Source organism: Eschrichtius robustus, chromosome 10 (genome assembly GCF_028021215.1).
Source record: "Eschrichtius robustus isolate mEscRob2 chromosome 10, mEscRob2.pri, whole genome shotgun sequence".
Classification (NCBI taxonomy): domain Eukaryota; kingdom Metazoa; phylum Chordata; class Mammalia; order Artiodactyla; family Eschrichtiidae; genus Eschrichtius; species Eschrichtius robustus.
Genome location: NC_090833.1, coordinates 94513031 through 94540043, shown reverse-complemented (window position 1 = coordinate 94540043; position 27013 = coordinate 94513031). Strand labels below are relative to the sequence as shown.

Below are 27013 nucleotides of genomic sequence, written 5' to 3'. Positions count from 1 at the left end.
AAAATATTTTCAGACACAGAGAATATTTTTATAGGCCTTTTCTGAAAGAACTACTAACGGATATAATTCAACAAGAAGGAAACCAAATCTAGAAGGAAGGAGTGGGATTCAAGAAATAATGGAAAACTGATCTACAGATTCCACACAATCCCTGTCAAAATACCAGCTGACTACTTTGCAGAAACTGACATGCTGAACTTGGAATGCTAAATGAAATACAAGGCACCCAGATAACCAAAACAGTCTTTAAAAAGAAGGAAGTTGGAGGGCACTTCCCAATTTCGAACTTCACTACAAAGCTACAGTAATCAAGATTGTGTGGTACTGGCATAATATGAGACATATGGATCAATGGAACAGAACTGAGGGTCCAGAAATAAACCCAAACATCTATGGTCAATTGTTTTTCATCAAGGGTACCAATATAATTCAATGGCGAAAGACTAGGCATTTCAATAAATGGTGCATCGGAGAACTGGATATCCACATGCAAAGGAATGAAGTTGGACCTTTACCTCACACCATATACAAAAATTAACTCAACATGAGTTGAAGACATAAATATAAGAGCTAAAACTATAAAACTTTTAGAAGAAAACATAGGCATAAATCTTCATGACCTTGAATTTGGCAATGGTTTCTTTTTGTTTTTGTCTAAAACAAAAGCACAAGCAACAATAGAAAAACTAAATAAATTAGACTTAATCAAAATTAAAAACTTTTGTTCTTCAAAAGACACCAAGAAAGTGAAAAGACAACCCACAAAATTGGAGAAAGTATTTGCACATCATATATCTGGTAAGGGACTTGTATCTAAAATACATAAAGAATTCTTACAATTCAATAATAAAAAGACAAAAAAAAAAAACTTTTAATGGGCAAACAACAAATGGCCAATAAGAACATGAAAAGATGCTCAACATCACTAGTCATCAGGGAAATGCAAATTAAAACCACAGTAAGAGACCACTTCACACCTACAAGGATAGGTAGAATCAGAAAGTCAGATAAGGGACTTCCCTGGTGGTCCACTGGTAAAGAATCCACCTTCCAACTCAGGGGATGCGGGGTTTGATCCCTGGTTGGAGAACTAAGATCCCACATGCCGCGGGGCAACTAAGCTGGCTCACCACAACTACTGAGCTCGCACGCCTCAACGAGAGAGAGAAAACCCACATGCCACAACTAGAGAAAAGCCCGCTACAGAGAAGCCCACATGCCACAACTAGAGAGAAGCCTGTGCCTCTCAACGAAAGATCCTGCACGCCTCAACAAAGATCCCGCGTGCCGCAACTAAGACCCGACGCAGCCAAAAAAAAAGTCAGATAATAACAAGTTCTGGTGAATTGAAACCCTCAGACGCTGCTGGTGGGAATGGAAAGTGGTACAACCACTTTAGAAAACAGTCTGGCAGTTCCTCAAACAATTAAATATTGAGTTACTCCTAAAAAAATGAAAATATATGTCCAAACAAAATATTTTACAAGAACATTTATAGTAGAATTCTTCACAGTAGCCAAAAATCAGAAATAACCCAAATGTCCATCAGCTGAAGAATGGATAAACAAAATGTGGTCTATCCATACAACGGAATATTATTCAGCCATAAAAAAGGAATGAAGCACTGACACTTGCTACACCCTGGATGAACCTTGAAGACATTATGCTAAGTGAAATAAGCCAGTCACAAAGGCCACATATTCTCTGATTTCATTTTGATGAAATGTTCAGAATAGGCAAATCTACAGTGACAGAAAGCAGATTAGTGATAGGACTTCAGGGAGAAGTGGGGAGGAATGAGGATGATAAAGCTACAGGTTTCTTTTTGAGGTGATGGAAACGTTCTAAAACTGACTGGTGGTGGTGCAGAGCTGTGAATACACTGAATTGTACCCTTTAAATGGATGGATTGTATAGTATATGAATTATATCTCAATAAAGGTGGGAAAAAAGAAAATAAAAAAGAAAGAAGCCAGAGAGGAAAAATACCTTATCCACTGAGGAGCAAGGGTAAGAGTTACACTGAATTTCCCACCAGAAACCATGCACTCAAGTTGAGCATAGGGTGAGACATTTAAAGTGTTAAAAGAAAAAACCCACCAACTTAGAATTCTGTGCCCATCAAATTATCCTTCAAAAGTGAAGAAGAAGTAAAGACTTTGTCACACAAACAGAAACTGTCTTCCAGCTGTGAAGGGACAAGGGTGGTTCAGAGCAGCTGTCTGTACAACCTCACGTCCATGCAGTCATGGTGCCCCTCTCACCAGAAACCATTTCCTGTGGCCCTGATCCTGCTCTCTGCCCTCGGTCCTCATATAGGACAAGGCTGCGCAGGGGGAGAGTGTGCTCTAAGAAGACGTAGGGACACCCTACCAGGCCGTGGACACAGAGGAAAGCCCACAGCCATCTGATACCAGGACCTGCCACCTCCAGAGGATGGTCTCAGGCTGGACACCAGCCCCCACTCCTGGTCCATAAAATGGGGACGGTAGCCTCTCTCTCAGGAAGGTTCCATGGGAAGGGCCATACCAGGTGGGGGAGATAGGTCCCTTCCCTCCCGGGCTGTGAAGAGGGTCCCCATAACCTGTCCTCGGAGGTACTGAGAAGGGAGAGATCAGCCCCCATGCCGGGAGCACCTGGAGTTTTGGGGACTGTGCTGCTCCCCCGGAAGGAAACCCATGGCCCTGGAGCCCTAGTGGTGGGGTGCGTATCCAGACCTCGGAGGGAGCAGGCAGGCTGGAGAGGAAAAGGCTGCCACCTGCTCACCTGGGAAAGGTCCGACTCCGCAACTCCTTGATGAAGAGCTGGCTGCCGTTCTGCACGGGCTTCACTTCGGGAGTCTGCCCGGGGCCGTGTTTGTGCCAGGTTCGCTTCTTTTTCACTGCGGGGGAACAAGAGGCAGGTCATCACCCACAGCCCCCTCCCCGTGCTTCCAGGGATCCGGCCGCGAGGGCAGCCACCGTGAATGCTGCAAGACTCAGACCCCTCAGAGGCAAAGAACTTGGGGTTCCCTGTCCCTGGCCCACCCAGCCTCCCCTGCCTCTCAGGACCCCAAGTTGTCACATGGTCAGGAGCCCCCGCCCTCCACATCCTTGAGTCACAGCCCCCACCTCACCCCCTACCTCCCGACCTGCCAGCTCAGACGATGGCACCCGAAAGCTGGGGCCTTCCTGGGACCCCATGTCACTCAGCACTCAGTCTGCTGAGAACTCGTCAGAGGCGCCTCCTGAGAAGGTCCCACTAAGGCTCGCTATTCTGGACACCTCCCGCCTGGCCTCCCCTCAGATTTGCCCTCAAACAGCACCAACCCTGTCCTTCCCTGCTGGGACCTTTGCTGCCATGACAGACCACAACTCACAGGCAAGGCAGGCCAGCGCCACCTGCTGTGCCCGCCCTCTGCCCTCCCCACCCCCTGCCCACTCCCTCAGGCTGTCCTATTGTCACACATGCTCCAAGGGCACTGGACACACCCACCTTGGACTTTTTACACGTGAGTATGCACACCTGTCCCTACTGGGCTGTGACACACGTGCACACACATACACATGTATGTGCACCCACATGCAAGCACACATGCCCCTACTGGACTGGGACAGGCACGTGCACACTAGCACACACACACACACGCAAGCACAAACGTGCACACGCATACACACTAACATTTGCCCCTACTGGACTTCGAGCCCCCAGAGGGAAGGAAGCTATTTCCTTGATACCCTTGCTCCCATTCAGGGAAGCCACAGATAACTCGGTGAGTGAAGATGGGCCAGGCATGGAGACCATCCCTGGGGGCTGCCTGGAAGGGTTTGAAACAGGCTGAGATGGGACTGGAGGTGAGGGAGAGCTGGCGGGGCCCTCAGGGTGCCTGTCCTTCACAGATGCAGACAGGGTGGGGGCTGCAGTCCTCCTGCATCTCGGTGGTTGTGGGGATGAAGGGAGCTGACAACTGGCCCTGAGTAGGACCTGCCTAAAGCAAGAAGGGGAAGGCGCTAGGTGGGTGGTGGCTGAGCTTAGCTCTGTTCGAAACTGCCACCCCTTCCCCGTCTCATCAAGTCATAGCTCCTTGAGACTGTCTCCTACAACAGGTGATATTTACATCATGCTTGGTCTCCAAGACCAAGGTGTGAGTGGATACTATAGAAATCTGTCAAGATCCTACGAAGTGAGGTCCGGAGCTGGAACTTCTGGTGGCAGCACCAGGCACAGACAGGAGATCCAAAGGGATCCAACTATCTTGTAGTCATGTGACCCTAGGCAAGTTACTAGGTATTTCTGTGCTTCATCATTAATGCTAGTCCTGGCTTCCCAGGCTCCTCGTGAGCGTGGAGTGACCTGTGTCAGAAGGTCATGTGGGGAAACCAAGTCTTGGAGGGGGCATGCAGCCCAGCGATAGCAGACATGCAGGGGAGCAGTGGGCAGCAGGAGAAAGAAGCAGCATCTCCACTGCCTGCCAGGAGCTGGGCCTGAGAAGTGCATGCTGACCAGGGGCCAGTGGCAGTCCTGGGTCACCTGGGCTTCCCAGGCCCTCACTCGGGACTGGGCAGCTCCAAGCACCTCATGGAGAGGCTGGAATACGCCTGATACTGTGGCAGGAGCAGGTATGCTGGGACAACAGCCAAAGATGAAGCTGTGAGGCAGGGTCTGAGCTCCATGGGGCTACCCTTGAACCCCTCTGCAGCCCTGGCTGGTGGGCTCCCTCCCTCCCCAGGGCCCATGACCCTCCTAAGCCCAGAGGCTGAGCCTTCTCCTGCCTATGGTGGCCCAAGGCAGGGGCCCTCTGACAAGGTGCCCAGGAGACAGCAGGAAGCTGGTGGGTCTCAGTGGGTCCCCTTGGTTATGGGGGCAAGAGGTGTCCCTAAGGCATTCAGCACCAGAGCCCGGCCCACCGTCCTAAGCGTGGTCCACCCCACCAGGAAGATGTGACAGCTACACCTGCCTCAGGGAGGAGGAAAGTAAGAAATTAGTAAGTAACCTCTTAAGCAGTCATAGAGCTAACAAGAGGCAACACCAGGATTCAGAACCACTTTAAGGGCCATGTCACCCGCTTCCTGCGAGCCTTCGTGTCAGTAAGGATACCTTGACGAGTTCCCACAGGGACCCCTGGGCCCCCCCCTAAATCTGTGAATTGTGTAAACCTGTGGGCCTGAGGGTCACAGACCAAAATCAGTCCAAGGGACAGGTGGCAACAGCATGGGGCGAGAACCCTGTGATCTGGTAAAGACATGCAAAGCTAGAGGGATGTGGCCTCAGGCCCAGCTCACTCTGGGAACCCCGCCTCCATCCCATCCTGGTGCTCCATTCCCCAACTCTATCCTGTTCTGGTCCTCTCCCTGCCATCCCCACCTCACTGTGCCCATCACAAACCTCACCCAGGCCAGGGCGAGGAAAGGAGGCAGGCTCATGGGCTTAGGGGGCCCCCAGGGGGCACAGGGTCATCGAGGGGCCTTACTGTGGAAGGTGTGACTGGAATCCAAGCAGAAAAAACCAACCAGTGTGTCACAGACAGGCTCTGGTCAGGGCACACACATGTAAAATAAAGGGTGATGGGCAATCTAGGAGCCCACACTGGCGGAAGATGCTAAAACCAGTGCCTTCGTCCCTGATGGGCACACAGGCCTCAATAACAAGAAGAAGTCTGATTCACAGAATTTATAAATCACATATGCACGCACACACGTGTGCACACATGCAAGACACACATACACACACACAGCCAAGGAGGGGCTGCAAGGTCCTGCCAGGCTGCAGTCCCACACTGTCTGCTGATCTAGAACAGCGCTCACAGAGGTGGCCCTGCCCCCCACCCTCCTTGAGCACCTCCCAGGGTAGCGCCTACCCAGCCATTCAGCTCTATATGGCAGGGGGGTGTCTCCCGGCCCCAGCCCTGATCAGCCCCCCACCCCACACCCAGGGCCACGAGATGCAGGACCTGGGTCCACACCCTGTCTGTCTCTCCTAGGCTCTGAGCTTTCCTGGAGGTTCATGAGGTGCCAGGAATTCAGGTTAAGCCACGGGGTGATAGTCATCCTCCTGTACCTGCTGGAAAGCAGTTACCAGAAGGATCGGGTAATTTAGGTGAGATGATAGTCATCCTCCTGTACCTGCTGGAAAGCAGTTACCAGAAGGATCGGGTAATTTAGGTGAGGTGATAGTCATCCTCCTGTACCTGCTGGAAAGCAGTTACCAGAAGGATCGGGTAATTTAGGTGAGGTGATAGTCATCCTCCTGTACCTGCTGGAAAGCAGTTACCAGAAGGATCGGGTAATTTAGGTGAGGTGATAGTCATCCTCCTGTACCTGCTGGAAAGCAGTTACCAGAAGGATCGGGTAATTTAGGTGAGATGATAGTCATCCTCCTGTACCTGCTGGAAAGCAGTTACCAGAAGGATCGGGTAATTTAGGTGAGATGATAGTCATTCTCCTGTACCTGCTGGAAAGCAGTTACCAGAAGGATCGGGTAATTTAGGTGAGATGATAGTCATCCTCCTGTACCTGCTGGAAAGCAGTTACCAGAAGGATCGGGTAATTTAGGTGAGACGTATTGTGAGCATCAGTGCTGCCAGCTTCTAGGGGCATGAGGGTAAGTCAGGAACTTGAGAATCTTCATGCCTAGGAAGTTCAGAAGCCACCAGGCCTTCTCTTCTTCGTCTTCTCATGCATTTACCTCACGCCCACACGTGCTGGAGGGTAGGGCACAAGAGCCGAAATGCATACAGCTCCCATGGTCACTTAGTGATGATGGGGCACAGGCCAGGCACAAAGAGAGGCCCAAGAAAAGTCAAGGAGAGGTGAGACCCCACTACACCCAGCTTCCCAAGGGGCTGGGCTGGGCTCCCTTGGCTGGCCTCGACTCACAGAACAGGGGTGCTGGAGGTGGGCTTCCGCCCTGTGCTGGTGTCCTCCCTCTATGCCCACTGGATCCACAGGACTCACTCCACAAGGGCTACAGGGGTCCAGCCCCAGAAGCCCCATGGCACTTCCCCCACATAGACCTGGCCTCAGAACTTGCCTTCTAGCCATGATGTGGGCCACCCTGGATAAGCCTGTGCCTTGGGGAGCCCCCACTGGGCCTCCCACGCCCCCAAAGGACCAGATGGAAGGGGAGGAGGATAAAGTCCTTGTGATGCACAAATAGCAGTTTGAGAAGGGAATTCTTTTGCATTTCAAAAATACAAAATTCCTTGGCCGTATACTTCAATAAAAAAAAAAAAACTATTATTTTTCCTCCCTGTACTCTTACTTATTAATAATGTAGAATTGACAGGAAATAAAATGTTTTTCACTGCTGGAAAAAAAAAGAGAGAGAGAGAAAGGTGATCACCTAAGATTCCATGCAGGGGGGGTTAGAGAAGAGAAGGAGAGCAAATCCCCAACAATGCACATTCCTGGACCCCTGCAGAGAGATGGCCAGCTGGGCAGAGCTGGGCAGGGCTGGGATGGATGGCCCCTTGGACATCTCCCAGGCTATGTACCCATCTCAGGTTGCCTGGTCACTGCTAATCCTGGACTTTGCAACCCCTGCCCAGGCCTTTGAAGGCTGGTGGGCTCTTTGCAAAGGCCGTGAGGGGCCCCAGCTGCATGTGCAGGCAGGAGATGATCAGGAGGGGCCACAGTGGGCCCAGCAAGGCCATGAGGGGCAATGAATGAGGCAGGAGGTGGTCCCTAGATACCAGAGTCCCCTGGCTGCAACTACACAGGGCGGTTCATGCCAGCAAGGTGGGGTCCAGTTGGGGTTGGGGTCAAGGCCAAGCAGAGACCCTGCCCCCACAGTCAGATCCAAGGAGCAGCAGCATGGTGCTATACTTACGGGTGGACTTCCCATGGGTTTTCTCACAGTTTGGGCAGTGGTATATGTCGATGTCTGGGGCCTCCTCCTCTTCCACTCCAACACAGCTGAAACGGATGAGAAACAGACATCATTAACCAGCAGTCAGCGACTCCTCAAGGGCTTCCCCTGCAAAGATCTGCAGCACCTCCCACTCACTTTTCAAGAGGAAGGGCAGGGTAGCATGAGGGCAGCTGGGGCAGACTGTGTGTGGGGACAGTGGCCCACATGGATGGGATGGGAGACTTGAAGTGGAGAGGGAGGGTCAAGGAAGACCTCACCATGTGTGACTGGGAAAGGCAGAGGGAACTGGCCATCCTTTGGGCCTGCCTCCATGAGGGCCATTACTGCCCTGTCACCACAGAGCCCAGGGAGGTTGAGGTGGGGGGGGGGGGGGGCGGGCGTGTCTCAGAGCCAGGGCACCCCCACCATTTCACCATAGGCAGTTTGCAGCCATAGGCAGGGCCCCTCTGGACCCCGTGAAGGGGACTGCTGTAAGTCACCTTCCCCAGGGAGCTGTACCATGGTGCTGGGACAACTGGATATCAAAAGGGTGAAGTTGAACCCCTACCTCACATCATATACAAAAAATTAACTGAAAATGGATTAACAATCTAAATATAAGAGCTAAAACTATAACACCCTTAGAAGAAAACACAGGAGTGAATCTTCATGACCTTGGATTTGGACATGGATTCCTAGAAATGACACCAAAAGCACAAGAAACAAAAGGAAAAAGACATAAATTAAACATCATCAAACTTTAAAACTTTTCTGCATTAAAGGACACTATCAAGAAAGTGAAAAGGCACTGTGCAGAATGGGAGAAAATATTTGCAAATCATATTACCTGATAAGGGTCTATCATACAGAATGCATAAAGAACTTTACAACTTAACAACAAAAAGACAAATCAATTTAAAAATGGTCAAAGGATCTGAATAGACATTTCTCCAAAGAAGAAATACAAATGGCCAACAAGCTCATGAAGAGAAGCTCAACACCCTTAAGTCATCTGGATGCCACTGAAATGCAAATCAAAACCATGAGATAGCACTATACACTCACTAGGATGGCTATAATTTTAAAAAGAAAAAAAACAAACAAGCAGGAGACTAGCAAGTGCTGGTGAAGATGTGGAGAAATTAGAACCCTCTCACATTACTGGTAGGAACATAAAATGGTATATTTTCTATGCAAAACAGTATGGTGGTTCCTCAAAAAGTTAAATATAAAATTATAATATGACCTGGCAATTCCACTCCAAGGTATAGACCCAAAAGAACGAAGAACAGTTTCTCAAACAAATCCTTGTATACAAATGTTAACAGCAGCATTAGTCACAATAGCCAAAAGATGGAAGCAACCCAAATGTCTGTCAACTGATGAATGGCTCAACAAATTGCAGTGCTGCCATACAATGGAGTAGTATTCAGCCTTAAAAAGGAATGAAGTGCTGATGTACACTACAACAAGGATGAGCCTCAAAAGCACTGTGCTGAGTGAAGGAAACCAGACATAGAAGGCCACATATTGTGATTCCATTTACATGATCATGCCCAGAATAGGTAAATGCAGAGAGACAGAGGCCGACTGGCAGCACCAGAGGGTGGGGGCAGAGAGGAATGGGGAGTGACTGTTTAGTGCACACAGAGTTTCCTTTTGGTATGAAAATGTTCTGGAACTAGATAGAGGTGATGGTTGCACAATACTGTGAATGTATTAAATGCCACCAAATTGTTCACTTTAAAATGGTTAATTTTATGTGAATTTTATCTCAATAAAAAAGAAAAAGAAAAGAACCTGGTGGCCCTGTGAGAGTGACACCATCCATCATCACTAAGGCTGGCTGAGTGCTGACTCTGCATCTGGCAGCATCAAGAACTCTACATTCATTTTTTTGCAACAACCTTGCAGTAATCGGGATAATTATCATTAGCCCTATTGTACAATGAGGAAACTGAGTCATAAGAGGTTAGCTGTCTGCCCACACCCAAAGGTCTCCTCACCGTTCAGAGGGACAGTTCTCCCCCCACCCTCAGCCATTGGCCCAGGATGAGCACTCAGCAGACAAGACCCTCTGCAGGCCACCAACGCCCCAGGCTCCCTGGGCAGGACACTGCCTGCCACAGCTGCCGCAGTCCGACAGCCCTGGGAACAGAGCCTGAAGCCCAGAAAGACCTTGGCAAGTGTTTTTTGAAAATATAAAGTTCGGTCTTCACTTCAGAACATAAACGGTAATAAAGTGAAAGAACTCTAAAGAGTCAGATGTAAAAGACAAAGCCATCAAAATCAGAACATGAGGGCACATTTGCTCTCATGACGCAAAGTGACTTTCTAAACAAACAAACAAAAAAGAAAATGGAAAGGAAACCGGAGAGGACACTGATGGATTGAAACAGTGCTCCAAATCATGAAAACAAACTTCAAAGTGCTATGAAAAGTATGTACAGCAAATATAGCAAAGCTTTTCTACTCTTCCTCCATGAACTATATACTGGCATCTCCCAAAAGAACAGGGCAGAGCCAGGAACAGAACAGGCACATGCTACAGCTGTGTGAGAAGGATGCCGAACCTCATTAACCACCCATGAAAGGCAAGCTAAAATCACAATACGTATCATTTTCAACTGACAAATTAACCAAAACCGAACACATTAAACTGGTAACATGCCACATTGGCAAAGGCACAGTGAGGACAGTAAACACAGCCAGATCTCCCCAGCCCCCCGGGCATGGGGCGCTCCCTGGAGGCCGGGGCAGCAGAGGACAGCTTCTCTCCACCCAGGAGGAGGAAGAGCTGGCTCACCTGAACCCCCACCCCCTACCCAGGGCTAGCCCACCAGGCCTGACCCTCTGCTCCTTCCCTACCAGTCTTCCCCAAGCCCCTGCCTTCCAGAGCCAGGCTACAGAAGGGTCCTGTGCCTTGGGTCTTCTCTGCATGGCAGGCCCTGAGCTGGCTGTCCTCAGTTTGCTCATCCATAAAGTGGGCTCATGATACCAGCGATCACACCAGGGTGAAGACGGCTGAAACCCAGCAACTGTAGAACCGGGCACACAGTGAGCCCCCATCACCCATACCCACCAGGAGTCATGGACTGAGACAAAGGCAGAGCCCTGCAACTGCTCAGGATTGGCCAGGTCCAGAGACTGGACCCAGAAGTTACACCCCACATCCACACCTGGAGTCCTGTGAAAATTAATAAACAGACCCTCATTTAAAATGGAGTCAGGAGGCCTTAATGGAGAGCTCTTACACCCTATCACTCAATGTCAATTATAGACCCAGAGGAAGAGACTATACCTTTGTATCTCCAACAGGAAGAATGTTACTACTTTACTACTACCCAGAAGGAGGAAGAATTTCTCCTTGCCTGGCAACAGCCCAGCCAACCAAAGGCTGTCACACTTAGCCAATGAAAGCCACTATATTTCGAACTCCCAGTTTCCTCCAATGGACTCTTGTTTTACAACAGCTCCTCCCAACTCTCCCTTCTCCTCTATAAAAGAATGTTACTCTCCTTTGTTCCCTGGACTTGCCTGTGGCTTGCCAGAGATTGCATGTCCCAAACTGCAATTCTTTGCTGTGCCTGAATAAACCCATTTTTCTGGTAAAACAGCTGGCTGTGTTATTATTTTAGGTCAACAGTGCATACTACACGTCCACACTGGGCAGTGGCTCCAGGCTATCTTCTCACTGGCAGCTCCTGGAGCTCACAAACACTGAGGATGGCCGACCTCCCCTGATGGGTCTGCCTCTGTCCCATGGCCCGGTGTGAACCCCTGCCTGCCCAGGTCCCAGGGGCCCCAGGGACAAACAAGGAGGCTGCAGCAGGTTCTGCTGCAAGGCCTCTATGTGCCGGCACTGACCCTGCAGGTGGGCAGGAGGTCTGAGGTCAGATGACACAGACTTAGGGCCCTTTCAGGAGGTCAGGAGTCAGGTGCACCTTGGAAGGTCCAAGGGGCTTCTCTGATGGAGGCTCCAGGTCAATCAAAAGGAAGGAAACCAATGTGCCTTAAAATACAAACCCCCCACTTGGCATTCCTCAGGCCTAGTTACTGGGACTGGCTGCCCCAAACACTACCTGCTGGTCCCACACATCCCTGAACCCTCACCATGCTCTGAAAAGCCCACGGCAGGGGCCCCTGTGACAGGTGTGGAAGCTGAGACCCAGGGGTCACGACCATGTGCATTGTGCATGCTGACACCCCAACTCCACCCCTGGGGGTCTTTAGAACACCACCACCTGGTGGCCTCAGGTCTCGCCAGGGCCAGGATGGGTCTGCCTGTTTGCTATGTTGTGCAGGAAGGCCCCGGGACTGAAAGAGAAAGTGAGAAGCAGGGAAGGTGGGTTCTGTTCTGCTGGGAACACCTTAGAGCTGCCCCTCACCTAGGAGGGGCAGCCAGTGCTTGGGCCACCCACCCCATGGAGACCACTGCTGGCTCACAACAAGAGCTGGGCACCCAAGGACTGCCCTGATGGACGTGGGGGGCTCAGCACACCCAGCCTGCTAGTCCTCCTGTGTCTACAGCAACGCACCCAAGAGCCTCGCCTGTCCCCTGCCCCCTGCCCCCTGCCCCTTGTGGGACTGCAACAGACGAAAGCTCTATGAGGATACAGTGAGCTTCCTGATGGAAGGTGGGCATCACTCTCCTGGGAAGCAGGCACTAGAGCCTGCCATACACTCCAGGCCCAAGCAGGGGTTCGAAGTTACCTGCAAATGGTCCACGGGAAAAAGGAGGATGAGGGGCATCACCTGCAAGCTGGGCCCTGGACGTGTCCGGGCCCAGCTGCATCCGTGTCCCCAAGATCATCACAACTGCACAAGGTAGCCCCAACTGCAGCCTGGGAGGGTCAGCCAGGCCTCGGGCTGCGCTGGCCAGGTGAGCACACTGTGGTGTCTGGGGGAGGGCATGAGGGTGAGAGGAAGAGGGGCAGAGGCAGGGAGAGAGAGTGGGGGAGGTAACTCAGGGCACAGGGGAAAAGACCAGCAGCTGGGAGAGGTGTTGTGGGGCCAAGGCAGGGGAGCCCTACACAGACCTCGAGGCTAGATGGGGACAGAATCACCCAGGACATCAGTTCTAAAACAGAGCTCCAACTGCAACAGCCCTGACACCTTGGCAAAAAGACACAGTCAGCCAGATAATTGTGGCGTTTGTCATTTTTAACTCTGGTGAGAGCAGCAGTCCCCCAAGCACCCCATAGGCCACATGGCTTCCTAAAGGACAGAAGCTTCAGGGGCCAAATCCAGCCTGCCCAGCCTCCGTGCCCAGGGTGGAAAGCCATGGCCCACCCAGGGGGTGGGCAGCAGGCAGAAGCACAGGCTGCCAGGGCCACCTAAGACATCAACACGGACCCTGCTGACCCCGCTTTCCCTCCCTTGGAGAGAACCCAGGTCGCTGGCACCCAGGACTCCAGGTTCCTAGGAGAAGACTCAAATGAATGAGTGATGTTTCCACCAACCTGTAGACCTCCCAGGGGCCCAGGGATGGCTCTGCCCATGTGACAGCTGAGGGAGAGGCTGGGACACAGACCGAGGTTGGACCCAGGCCTCACAGCATAAAGGAAACCTGGAAACCACCTGCCCGGCACAGGCAGACGGTAATGCAGAATGCTCTGTGCGGGCAGGATACTGCTGAACTAATTTAAAAATAAAAAGAATGATGTAGATTTTTACATCCTGACATGGAAAGATATCCACAGTAATTGTAAATTGAAAAATCGCAGGTAATAGGAGAATGTGTATGGTATAATTTCTATTGGTGGAAAACCCAAAACAAAATTATGGGGTGTGTGAATGTGTGTGTGTGTGTGTGTGTGTGTGCGCGCGCGCATGAGTGTATGTGCACTGCATGCATGTGTGCATACATGTGTAAGTTGCACATGTGTGCATACACATGTGTGCAAGTGTGTGTGTGGGCCCATGTGTTCCTGTCTATGTGCTCATTCAGTCCACCGCACTCACCTTGCCACTGAGGGGGCAGGTGGTGAGAAACAAGGAGAGATGCAGCTGCATTTTCAGGGGCTCATGACACAGTGGGGCCAGGAACTGGTTTGATCTGAGCCACCAGCCACCCCAGCATGCCAGAAAGTCAACCCCAAACAAATGTTAAAGGTAATCTGGTACCCAGAGCCAAGTAAGTAGAAAGACAACAGAATTTTCAAAGGCAGAGGTGAGTGGGGGATAAGACATCAAAGAAAATGACCAAGAAAAAGGGAACGGAGGGGTGGGAGGCTGCAGATTTCAGACACTTGCAAAGGCGGCAAAATCATGTCAGAATTGCCAAAGTGGCCAGCTGCCCTTGGGAAGTCCTGCTCCCAAGGAAGCCTGGGTTCCCTGCTCTTTGTGCAAAATCTGAATCTGCCCCTTGGAGATGCTCTGGTTGTGAGACCCTTGTGACACCAAGGGCCAGGGGGACCGAGAGAGGAAGCGGCTCTTCTGAGGTCGTCCCACAGTAATCCCTGCTCTGCCCTCCAGTAGGGCGACTTCCAGCAGGACTTTCTAGAATCCCAGCCCCAAGCATGCAGGGTATGACCTCATGGTGATGGCCCTGCCTGAGGAGCTCCCCAGGGCACAGGCTCCTGGCCCGGCCTGGGCACCCCACCACACTCCTCTGCTCAGCCTGTGAGAATCAAGGCTGGAATTTTCTCATGAATCCACAATTAGATTGCATTGTGGTTTTTTTCTATTGTGTTGTCAAGAATGTTGATTTAACATAAACCACAACTTCTGTAACACTGTTTTGACTTGTTTTTAAGTTAGGGGAGGAGCCTCAAAGAAGGAAGCGGCCCCTTTCAGTTCCAGAGGGGAGGGGGACGGGTAAACCTCGCCTCACATGCCAGCCCCTGCAGTGTGAAGCACCGAGGGGCTCAGAGGTGGCACAGTTGACGTGTCAATAATGGTCATGATGCAGGTGGGGCCGCAGGGACCAGGCACTCATCCTGCCCATGGAGGAATTAACATGGGGAGGAGTCTCCCCAAATATGGTCGTGTGTGCCAAGAGCTTTAAGAAGGATTTTATCCTTCCGGCCAGTAATTCCACAACTACAAACCTATTACAAGGCAGAAAGTAGAAATGCATACAAGATTCACATGCAAGATGGTCCACCGCAAGATTATTTAAAACAGCAAAAAATTAGGAGTGGTAAACTTTTACAGCCAGGAGGTCAGATACCCAGGTCATGCTACGCTCACACAGCAGAATATTATGCAGTCATCAAAACTCAGGTTTTATTTTTAAGTTTACATGTTTAAGATCTGCAGACACTAAAACTACAGCCCTGGCACACAGAAGGGTTCCACACTGGTGCCGGGCAGTGGCATGCTTGTTTTCTCTTTACACTTTTCTGTACTTTCCTAACTCACTGAAAATGAGTGTGTATTCTTTTTATAACAAGCAGCAAAATTCCTGCTTTATTTGGAAAGTCAGAACGGTGCCCCTTCCCAGCTCACCTCCTCCTGCATTTCTTAGGTCCTGGTGCCCCATTGAGAAGGGCTCCTGAGCTGTCCACCCTGCAGCGAGGCTGGGACACCCATCTCAGGGCCCCTGGGTCTCCCCCAGGGAGCCTGATGGAGGGGAGAGGCCACGTTGGAGACAACAGGGAGAGGCAGGGCAGGCAGACACCTGCATGGAAGCCTGGGCTGGCCAAGGAGCCCCAGAAGGCATGGGGGTGCTCAGTGATTCCCCTCATGATGACTTCATCCTATGTCAAGCCAGCCCCACTTCACAGCCATCCCCTTCCTCCCTCATCCTCCCCCATTCCAGCCTGCGGTCTCCGAAGGATACCCAGAAACTGTTCACTGGCACATTTCCACACGATGCAGCCATGGGGACCACAACTCGGTCACCACTCGGCTTCAAGATGGTCATCAGCCACATGTCATACTTAAGGTGGTCCTTTAGGCCCTAATCGTGTGAACAACTACTAAATCAGTGAATGCCCAGCCACTAGTCCAGGAGCCACACAACCTTCTGCACACGACAGGGGAGAAATCACAGTGGGAGAAGGGAATTGACACCCTCAGAGCCACACATGGGCTCAAGGCAGTGTGTCTGGGTCCCACCTCGGGATGCCCCCAGGCAGCAGCTGTCCATGGGTTTTGTGGTTTCACCCTAAGAGCCTCAGGCATGGTGTGCAAGGGGGAAGCTGAGGCCCAGAGAGGTCCGCATTTGCCAGGACCATGTGAAAAGGTGGCAAGAGCAGGTGGGGGCAGCCAAGTCTGTTTGCACCCCACAGCTCGTACGCCAGGCTCAGGAGCCTTCACAGCTTCCAGTCAGCCAAGGGCCTGCTTTGCAGGAGTAGGTAGCAAACACTTTGCCACAGGAGGAGGTGGGGGGTGCAATAAGGACCGGACCCCTGAGGCAGCTGAGCCCTCATAGGACAAGTTCATAAAGAAGAGCAGGAAAGGGGAAAGAGAAAACAGCCAGACCTGGCCCAGCTGGAAAAGCCTGGCCCCCAGGGAGGGGGGTGCCTGTGTGCATGGGATGACAGGGTGCCTGCCATGGCCTGGGGGGCGGTAGGTGACACTGCGCCACAGAGGAGGGTCTCACTACCAACCCTGGAGGGCAGTCAGCCTGGGGACTCAGTATATCAGGACCCCCAAGAGTCACACAGACCATGTGGCTTCCACCTGGACCTCGTGGGGACCCAGCCACAGAGCAATGACAGAGATTTGGTGGGGGTAGGTCTGTCTGCTGAGCTCAGATGCAGACTTGTGGGAAAAATCCACACAGTTGTTGTCAGAAGCCACTATGTTTTGGGGTGACTATTACACAGCCACAGATAACCAGGACTATGGGGAGGGACTGAATACTCAGAAGAAATGAAAACAGGTTCCAGAATGTGAAGGACAATTGTCCTCCCAGCCCCTGCCAGTGGGGCAGGTAAGCTCAAAAAGGATTGTATGTACAATGCCCAGCGCCACGCCTGGCACACAGGAGGAGCCTGCAAAGACAGTTTACTGCTTGTTGTAGTCACCATCACCATCACCATCATCATCACTGCAATCATCACCATCATCACTATTATCATCACCACCATCACCAATACCGTCACTACCATCACCATCACCATCATCATTATCATCAGCATCAACGTTTTCTCCTGCTGGTCTGATGGATCATGACACATGCTCTCATCTGTCAGCAAGTGGCTGAGAAAGAGCAAAACTCCAGAGGGAAACACAGAATCCACATGGAAAGAATGTCAACATCTATTCTTCTTCCCAGATGTGTCACATCCACTCCTCCAGGACTCTGAGGTGAATGGACTCCAGCCCAGCCCCTCCCTATCTCCAAGGAGAGAATAAGGGACCAGTGGCCTCTGACCAGCTGAGCCCCACCCCATCTTGCCCGAAGTTTTTCCTTCCTGGCCGTAATACCTTTGTTTGTGCTTCTCCACACTTCCCTCAGCAGGATGGGGCACCCAGGGGAAACAGAAGCCTCTGGGGGATGGAAGATACGGGGGGTTGGAAGCCATGGGGGAACAGCAGCCACGGAGGGGATGAAAGCCATGGGGGGATGGAAGCCACAGGCAGACATGCTGGAGAGGAGTCTCCATCATCTTCCAGGCCAACCCGGAGAGCACCATTCAGAGGAATCTGGAGGAAGCACCACTGCAGGGGAGGAAAGCAGAGCCCAAAGAGCCTTCACTTAACTTCCCAATTTATCACAATTTATCACAATCTCTAAAAGAAACACTTGCGTCCATACTTACAATGGAAGCAAACATATTCATAGATGTACCTTGCAGGACACGTGGGGTTTCTCCTCTCTCCTAGTTCAAAGGTTTAAACAAGGTGGGTCACGACCCTATAAACTGATGTCGCTCACTCCAGTGGGTGCAGGTGGAGGTCAAGGTCTCCAATGTCCACACACCTCTCTTGCCAGCCACCTTGGAGCAGGTGACTCACGTCCCCAGTCTCCTTCATCTAGTAAAGGCACCGAAGGCAGTGGGAGGGGCAGTGAGAGGATTGACAGGATAGAGAAAAGCAGGGCAGGGGGGAGCAAGCACAGGGCCCTGGGAAGGGTCCCAAGTGGGGCAGAGTACAGCCCTGGGGAGTCTACAAACAGGTGCCACTATGAGATGGACAGGACCCAGGCCCTCCCCTGGCACGGGTGAGGGACTCAGGCAGAGCAGGTAGGTGACAGTTCTCTGCCTGCTCAATGTCACCATCACCTGAGAGGGCTCTCCCGACCCACTTCCCATTTTGAAATTTTAAACCCTATAGAAAAATTACAATGGATGCCCGTGTTCCCTTTACTCAGGTTCTCCAGTGGTTAACAATTCCCCTCATTTGCTTTATATCTCTGTAGTTTTTTTCTGAAACACTTGAAAATATGTTATAGACATGAGGACCGGCCCCCTAATTCATCAGCCTGCAGTCTCCTAAGAACCAAGCTGTCGCCACCATAACCACAACATCAAAGTTAACACCATAAGATGTGTCCTAATGCACATGTCTACATAGTCACATTTTCCCGGTTGTCTCGACAACATTCCTCACAGCTGTTTGTATATTTGACTCAGAATCACACATGGCACCAGCTGCCCAGCCTCTGGGCTCCTTAAATGGGGGTGAGGGATGCTATTTGTCTTTGGCGCTATTGCCTTTTGTAAGCTCCAAGCCAGTGATCTCCTACAGACACTGAGTTCTGGACTATCTGGTGTTCCTGCACAACCACACCTGACACGAGTGCCCCATGGGTGGTGCTGGTGCAGGTCACAGACTCGGGTCAGGCTGTGCCCCCATGGGCATGCAGACTGGAGTCTCTTGGCCAGGGAAAGTCCACTATCAGGTGATGAAGAAGCGACTTCGTGCGGGGTCACTCTGTTGCCCCCACAACGTCTGACCTGTGGCCTCAGTGTCCAGGGCTGATCCAGTTATTGCCCTGGGGTTTCCACTTACCAATATGTCCTGGCAATTATATTGTCTTGGCAATATGTCCAGACAAGATGGTAGAGCCTTTGGGAAGGTTTTGAAGATCTGGACCCCAAGCCCCACCTAACTTACTGGATCAGGCCCATTTCTAAAGACAAGCTGGGGCCTGGGAGCTGCTGTAGCAGGGCCTATTTTAGGAAGCCAGGTGGGGCCGGACCTATGCTCCTCTCAGCTCTCACCTGGGGTTTCCATGAGCCATCGGGGCTATAACTTCCTTCTTAGGCGGACACACAACCCCTTCCAGAAAAGCAGCCCACATGCATAGCATGAGTCCCAGGCTCGCTCCTGGTTAGCAACCTTGGCCCTCGGCCACAGTCTGCACCCAGGTGCCAGCTTTGCCTAGGAATTCACTGCTCAACCTCATTTCTGGACTATATTTGCTGATCGAAAACCCCAGGAGTGACTGGTGGAAACCACAGATGGAGCACAGCCCCCTGCACCTGGGACATAAGTCACTTATCCTCCACGAGTCCTGTTACTCAGCCCTAAGCAAACCGCTCTGCCGGCGCATCTCCAAAGTCCCAAGAGCACTAAAGCTCCACGACCTAGAAACCCATGGGCAGCTCCGTCCCAGAGGAAGCAGGGAAGTCCTTGATTTCCAGTCGGCACGGAGACTCCAGTAGAGATCACAACTGAGCAGACGCCGCCCCCACCCCCGCACCCCACTGCCACCCATAAGCAAACAAGAACAGGAGGGAACCAGAGGGAGGTCAGCACTCAAGGGCCCACGACACTCATGTGGACTTAGCTGAAACAACCCTCCTAAGGGTTGCCTTCTTAAAATCTTACTCCTAAAGCATTTAAAAGTACAAACCACATCTGCAGGTTTAGTGTAGGTAAGTGTTTGTTGGAGAGAAGTAAGCAGGACACAGAGGCTCATGGCACTAATTAACCAAGGCCATGTCAGGGAGGGAAACCTGGCCTTTCCCACACCCCACAGAGACACAGCTGAGGGGGACATCTCCCCATAGCCCTGCCAGGGTGCCCTGCTGCTGGCCTCAGGGACACAAAACCCAAACAATTCCAAACAATGAACAGCAGCACCAGGAGTGAAAAATACCAAGTACCCAAGTCAATGACTGCTTTCCGTGCAGTCTTATGTGCCTCTGCGAGACCTCAGTTTAGGTCTGGACCACATGTCAAGAATGGAGTAAACGGCAGAAAGACTTTTTGTAGGAAAAAAAACATAGTGAAACTGCCTGACCAGTGATTCAAATCATGGCTTTTAGTAAACAATTTACAGAAAAGGACATAGTGGTTTTTCAACATATGGAAAGAGGTGCAACAGCACTTTCAGTAAGACATGCAAACTAAAAGTGCAAGGTTTTCCACCTATCGGCTGGCACAGCCCTAGGAGACTGGAGAGTACCTGGTGTGTCAATGCTGCAGACAGACAAGCATTCTATGTCCTCAGCAGAAACACACACTGGCACAGCCTCTAGGATGGGAGCTGCTGATACTGAGAACACGTGTACCCTTGTCTGTGGCCCTCTTCCAGGAATGCACAGGTACACTGGCGGAGGGGTGTACAGGGCGTTTACTGCAGCAGCAACCAGGTGCCCATCCAGGGGAGACTTAGGTAAATGTCTGGAATGCCAGGAAGTACAAACTCTACACTTTCTATCTGGAACAATCTCCAGGATGTATTGTGCAGCAAAGAGCACAAGTTGCAGAAGGGGCCAGGGCACACACGCATTTTTTGTGGGGCATTGAAAGAAATGCATACACATGCTCCTCTGTAATCAGAATGTTCTGCAAAGACTCAGAAACCTAACCCAAGTGGCCACCTTTGGAGAAGACTGGTGGTCAGCAGGGAGGAGACAGAGTTGCCACTGAAGACAAATTCTTGACTGTTGAATTTTTTTCCTGTGTGTGCATATTGCTATCTCCCTTTAAACATTATAAAGAACAACTGTAATCCCAATAAACTGATTTGATTCATATTAGAGCTATTTGAATTTTTTAAAGGACAAAAATAGACTTTTAAAGATATACTCTTCTGACTCTCGAAAATAAATCTGCATAGAATGTAGGTCATAAGCAAGTGCTGGCGTGTGCTTATGGTAAGTGCTCAGAACTTTCTGAGAGCAGGTTCAAGCAGGTAAGAATTGAAGGCTCTTGCAGCATCAAAAATGAAGGGACTCTCAGCAAAAATCCATCCTGCCCAGCACTCTCATTTGTGAGACGAGGACACTAAGGCCAAGCGTGGACAGTGGGCCTACCCACCCTGCTTTAATTCCTTCAACAAATCACATTTAATGTTGTTCTGGGCCATGGCAGGAAGCAGGCAGCCCAATGCACAGGGACAGCCTTCCCTGACACAGCTCTAAGGAAAGGACAGAAGCCCTAGCACTCACGGGTCTCCACACAGCTGGCCCTCAGAGACCCATCACATTTCTACATGGCAGGGACCTGAAGGTCATCTAGAACAACCCACCAAATGGGCCCTGACTGTGCACAGGGGATGCTGCATGCCCACAGGTAGGAGCGGGCAGGTGTGAGGGGGCAGAGGTGCAGGTGTGAGGGGGCAGAGGTGCAGCCCCCACTCAGCTCAGTGAGCAGCAGAGACGGGAACACCACAGCCCAATGCCAAGCAGGCCCATGGGGGCACCTTGTGGATGTGCACTGAGCTCTGTCGGATCTCCCGATTTTTCAAGAAAACATGGGAATGCACATCTTTATGTGAAATTTCTTGATTTTAATATGTTGCAGCTAATGGAACTGTTTTTGAAAACCCTGTGTTGACCAACATCATGGGCCCAGCACACACCTGTGGCCCAGCAGGCAGTTTGCAACCTCTGCCTCTGCCCCCATCACCAGGTCAGAATATACTCCCTTGCTCTAGGCAGCTGAGCCCACCTGAGGCCCTCCTCCACTGCCCAGTGCCAGGGTAGTGAGAGGTCCCACTGGCCTCTGAGGCCTTCCAGTGCTCCCTCCTTGGCCAGACCTCAGTGATGATGCCTGGGGTAGCAACCCCTCCTCCCCCACCAACACAGGGTCTGCACACATCCTGACCGAAAGGCAGTCCAGCAGCAAGGGGACTGCATCTGTCCTAGGAGACGCTAGGCCTGGAGCTGCTCTGGGACACTGACCTGCAGAACTAACAGCATAGCTGGTATGTGGTCACAGGATGCTGGGAGGCCAGGACGCTGAAATGCCAGGAGTCCTGGTCCGACCCAGGCCTGCAGCAGCATCAGGGTGAGCAGGAGGGAGGAGGCTGGCCTGGGTGCTGCCCCTCTGGGCGCCTCTCTCAGCCTCCTTGTCCATAGACTACAGCAAGAAAACCTGCTTTTCAGCCTCCCAAGGTCAGGAGAGACTAAAAAACTCACAAACTAAAGTATCCAACAACAGGGGAGCTGTTAAGTCAGCTTCCACCTAACAGATCGTTATGCACCCAAAGGTTTGTACTGACAGGGACACGTTTATGCTGCAATACAGGAAACAGCACACTGAGTCACCCCAACATCCACACAGAAAAGAGATGGGAGGGAGGCTGTGGTGTACAGCAGTTACAAGTGAGCACCTCTGGATGGGGGACAGTTTTCTTGTCTTTAAAATAGCTTTTTTGCACAAAAAAACAAAACACAGTCTGAAGAAACAGAGAAAGCATGAGATATGCTTTCTCAGATATGGCAGAGATGTTGGAATTATCAGATAAGGAAATAAAATAACTATGATTACTATGTTAAGGGTTTTAATGGAAAAAGTGGACAACATGTGAGAACAGATGGGCAATGTAAGCACAGAGATGGAAATCCTAAGAAAGGAACAAAAGGAAGTGCTAGAAATCAAAAACACTGTAACAGAAAAAAGAAAGAGGGAAAATCTTGAAACAAAAGCCATAGGGGTAAACCATTTTATTCATAGAAGAGCAAGGATAAGAATTATATGGTCTTTTCTTTAGAAATCATTCAAATATGAAGAAAGCAGAGTAAAACATTTAAAATGTTGAAAGAAAAAACACCAATCTAGAATTTTGTATCCTGCAAAATTATCCTTCAAAGGTGAAGGAGAAATGAAGACTTTATCAGACAAGCAAAAATTGAGGGAACCTGTCACCAGTAGACCCACCTTGCAAGAAATGTTAAAAGAATATCTTCAGAGAGAAGGAAAAGAACATAAGTCAGAAATTTGGATCTACATAAAGAAAAGAAGAGCAGTAGAAAAGGCATAAATTAAGGGAACATGAAATCTTTTATTTTCTTATTCTCAATTGATCTAACAGATGATAATTTGTTCAGAATAATAATAGCAACAATGAACTTGATTATAGCTTATGGATAAGTGAAATGAATGATGGCCATGTCATAGGAGATGGGAGGGAGGAATAGGGGATACTCTGTTATAAGGAACTTGCACTATCCATAACTGGTATATTGTTTGAAAGTGGACTTGGCTTAGCCATAAATATATATATTGCAAACTCAAGAGCAACCACTAAAAAAAAGGTTTAAAAAGAAGTATATATACTAAGAGAGGAGAAAAAAAAATCATGTAAAATGCTCAATTAAAACCAGAGAAGGCAGAAAAACAGTGGAAGACAAAAACCTAAACAAACAACAAGGGCAACAAATAGAAAACGAAAACAAATATAAAGATATTAATCCAACATTTTCAATAATCACTTTAAAAATCAATGGTCTAAATACACAAATTAAAAGACAGAGATTATAAGAGTCGGGGGGAAAAAACAAAACCACATGTTTTCTATCAGAAACTCATTTTAAATATAAAGAGATAGATTAAAAGTAAAGGGACAGGACTTCCCTGGTGGTGCAGTGGTTAAGAATCCACCTGCCAATGCAGGGGACACGGGTTTGATCCCTGGTCTGGGAAAATCCCACATGCCGCGGAGCAACTAAACCCATGCACCACAACTACTGACCCTGCGTTCTAGAGCCCATGAGCCACAACTACTGAGCCCGCGTGACACAACTACTGAAGCCTGCACGCCTACAGCCCGTGCTCTGCAACAAGAGAAGCCACCACAATGAGAAGCCTGCGCACCACAACGAAGAGTAGCCCCCACTCACTGCAACTAGAGAAAGCCTGTGCGCAGCAACGAAGACCCAACGCAGACAAAAATTAATTAATTAATTAATTAATTAATTTTAAAAAGTAAAGGGATAATGTAGGGGCAGGAAGGGTATGGGAACTCTGTGCTTTCTGCTCAATTTTAATCTAAAACTGCTCTAAAAAATAAAAGTCTGTTAGAAAATAATAAAAATTTAAAAATTTAGATGGAGGGGAAAAAGTAAAGGGATGAAGAAAGATACATCATTGCTTATACTAGTCAAAAGAAAGCCAGAGTAGCTAAAGTAATTTCAGACAATGTAAACTTCAGAGTAAGAAAAATCATCAGGATAAAGAGGGGCATTATGTAATGATAAATGGGTTCATTTTCCAAGAAGATATAACAATCCTGAACGTGTCTGTGCCTAATAACAGCACATCAAAATACCAGAGACAAAAACTGATAGGCTTCAAGGAGCAATAGACAAATTCATTATTATATTAGAGATTTCCGCATCCTCTATCAATAATTGACATATCCAACAGACCAAAAACTCAGTAAGGATATAGTTGAACTGAACAACACCACCAACCAACTTGATCTAATTGACATTTATAGAATACATCATCCAACAAAAGCAGAATAAACATTCCTCTCAAGCTCACACAGGACATTCACCAAGAGAGAGATCACATTCTGGGCAATAAAACACACACTAACAAATTTAAAAGACTAGAATTCATACAAAGGATGCTCACATACCACAATGGAATTACACTAGAAACCAATAATAAAAAGATATCTAGAAAACCCCCCAAATACTAGGAGATTAAATAACTCACTTCTAAATAACACATAGACAAAGTCTAAGGAGAAATTTAAAAATATTTCTAACTAAATGAAAATGAAACACAACTTAAGAAAATTTATGGGATGCAGTGAAAGTAGTGCTTAAAGGGAAATTTACAGCATTGAATGCAAACATTACAAAAGAAGATCTAAAATCAGTTATCTCTGCTTCTACCTAAGGAAACTAGAAAAAGAAAAGAAAACTAAATCCAAAGTAAGCAGAAGGAAATAAATAATAAAAAAATTAGAGCAGAAATTAATGAAAATGAAAACAGCAAATAGAAAAAAATCAAGGAAAGCAAAATATGGTTCTTCGGAAAGATCAATCAATTAATCAGCCTCTAGCCAAGTTAACAAAGAAAAAGAGAGAGAGAAGACACAAATTACTAATGTCAGAAATGAAAGAGGGGCCATCACTACAGATCCCATGGACATTGAATGGTTAATGAAGGAATATTATGAACAACTCTAAGCCCACAAATTTGATAACCTAGATTAAATAAACCAATTCTTTGAAAGGTTCAATCTACCAAAACTCACACAAGGAGAAATAATCTGCTTATGACTGTATCTATTAAAGAAATTGAATCAATATTTAAAAACCTTCCAAAACAGAAAGCACCAGGCCCAGATGGGTTCTCTGATTAATTCTACCAAACAATTTAAGGACAATATTATACCAATTCTCTACAATCTCTTCCAGAAATTAGAAGCAGAGGAAATACTTCCTATCTCTTTCTATGAGGCCAGCATTATCTTAATACTAAAACCAGACAAGGACAAAGAAAGGAAAACCATACAGACAAAGACAAGAAAGGAAAACTATGGACCAATATCTTTCATGAACACAGATGCAAAAATCTTCTACAAAACATTAGCAAATCAAATTCAACAATATGTAAAAAGACCAAGAGGGATTTATTTCACCTAAGCAAGGTTGATTCGGTAGTTGAAAATCAGTTGGGACTTCCCTGGTGGTGCAGTGGTTAAGAATCTGCCTGCCAATGCAGGGGACATGGATTCGATCCCTGGTCCAGGAAGATCCCACATGCCACGGAGCAACTAAGCTGGTGCACCACAACTACTGAGTCTGCGCTCTAGAGCCTGCGAGCCACAACTACTGGGCCCACACACCGGAACTACTGAGCCCACGTGCTGCAACTACTGAAGCCCCCGCAGCTAGAGCCTGTGCTCCACAACAAGAAAAGCCACCGCAATGAGAAGCCTGTGCACCACAACAAAGAGTAGCCCCCGCTCGCCACAACTAGAGAAAGCCCGTGTGCAGCAACAAGGACCCAACACAGCCAAAAATAAATAAATAAATAAATTTTTAAAAAGAAAATCAATTAACATAGTCCACCACATAAACAGGCTAAAGAAGAAAAATTATATAATCATAGATGGGGAAAAAGTATTTGACAAAGTCCAACACTCCTTCGTGTAAAAATTCACAACAACCTAGGAATAGAGGGTAATTTCCTCTACTTGGTAACAAAGTCCTAAAAAAACAAAAAACAAACACACACACACACACACACACAAAACTACAGCTAACATCATATGTAATATGAAAAACTAGATGTTTTTCCCCTAAGATCAGGAACCAGGCAAGGATATTCAATACCACCACTCTTATTCAGCATGGTACTGGAAGTCCTAGCTAATAAAACAAGACAAGAAAAGTAAATAAAAAATATACAGATTGGGAAGGAAGAAATAAAACTGTCTTTGTTTGAAGATGACATGATTGTGTACGTAAAAAGTCCTAAGCAATCAACAAAAACCTTCTGGAACTGTAAGTGATTAGAGCAAGGTTGTGGGATACCAACGTTAATATACAAAGGTAAATTGCTTTCTTACATACCACAATGAATAATTATAAATTGAAATTAAAAATGCAATACAATTTACATTAGCACCCCCAAAAATGAAATACTGAGGTATAAATCTAGCAAAATATGTACAAGATCTATGTGAGGAAAATTATAAAACTTTGATGAATGTAATCAAAGAACTAAATAAGTGGAGAAATACTCCATATTCATGGATAGGAAGAATCAATACTGTCAAGATGTCAGTTCTTCACAACTTGATCTATAGATCTAATGTGATCCCAATCAAAAGGAAAGCAAGTTATTTTGTGGATATTGACAAACTGATTCTAAAGTTTAAATGGAAAGTAAAGAGACAGAATAGCCAACATTGAAGGAGAAGAAAGTAGTTGGAGGACTGACACTATCCAACTTCAAGACTTACTATAACGCTACAGTAATCAAGATAGCATGGTATTGGGACTTTCCTGGTGGCGCAGTGGTTATGAGTCCGCCTGCCAGTGCGGGGGACACGGGTTTGATCCCTGGTCCGGGAAGATCCCACATGCCA

At 48.6% G+C, this 27013-nt stretch overlaps 1 protein-coding gene across 3 annotated transcripts in view; it reads right to left on the bottom strand.

Annotated features, from left to right (window-relative positions):
- Positions 1-27013, bottom strand: part of PHF2 (PHD finger protein 2) — a 94068-nt gene that overhangs the window by 35239 nt on the left and 31816 nt on the right. For all 3 annotated transcript variants that reach the window (XM_068552190.1, XM_068552192.1, XM_068552191.1), the window contains exons 2-3: positions 7807-7892; positions 2767-2881 (exon numbers count right to left, since the gene is read on the bottom strand). In XM_068552190.1, the coding sequence (XP_068408291.1) occupies positions 2767-2881; positions 7807-7892 (201 nt within the window). The remainder of the gene's footprint in view (positions 1-2766; positions 2882-7806; positions 7893-27013) is intronic.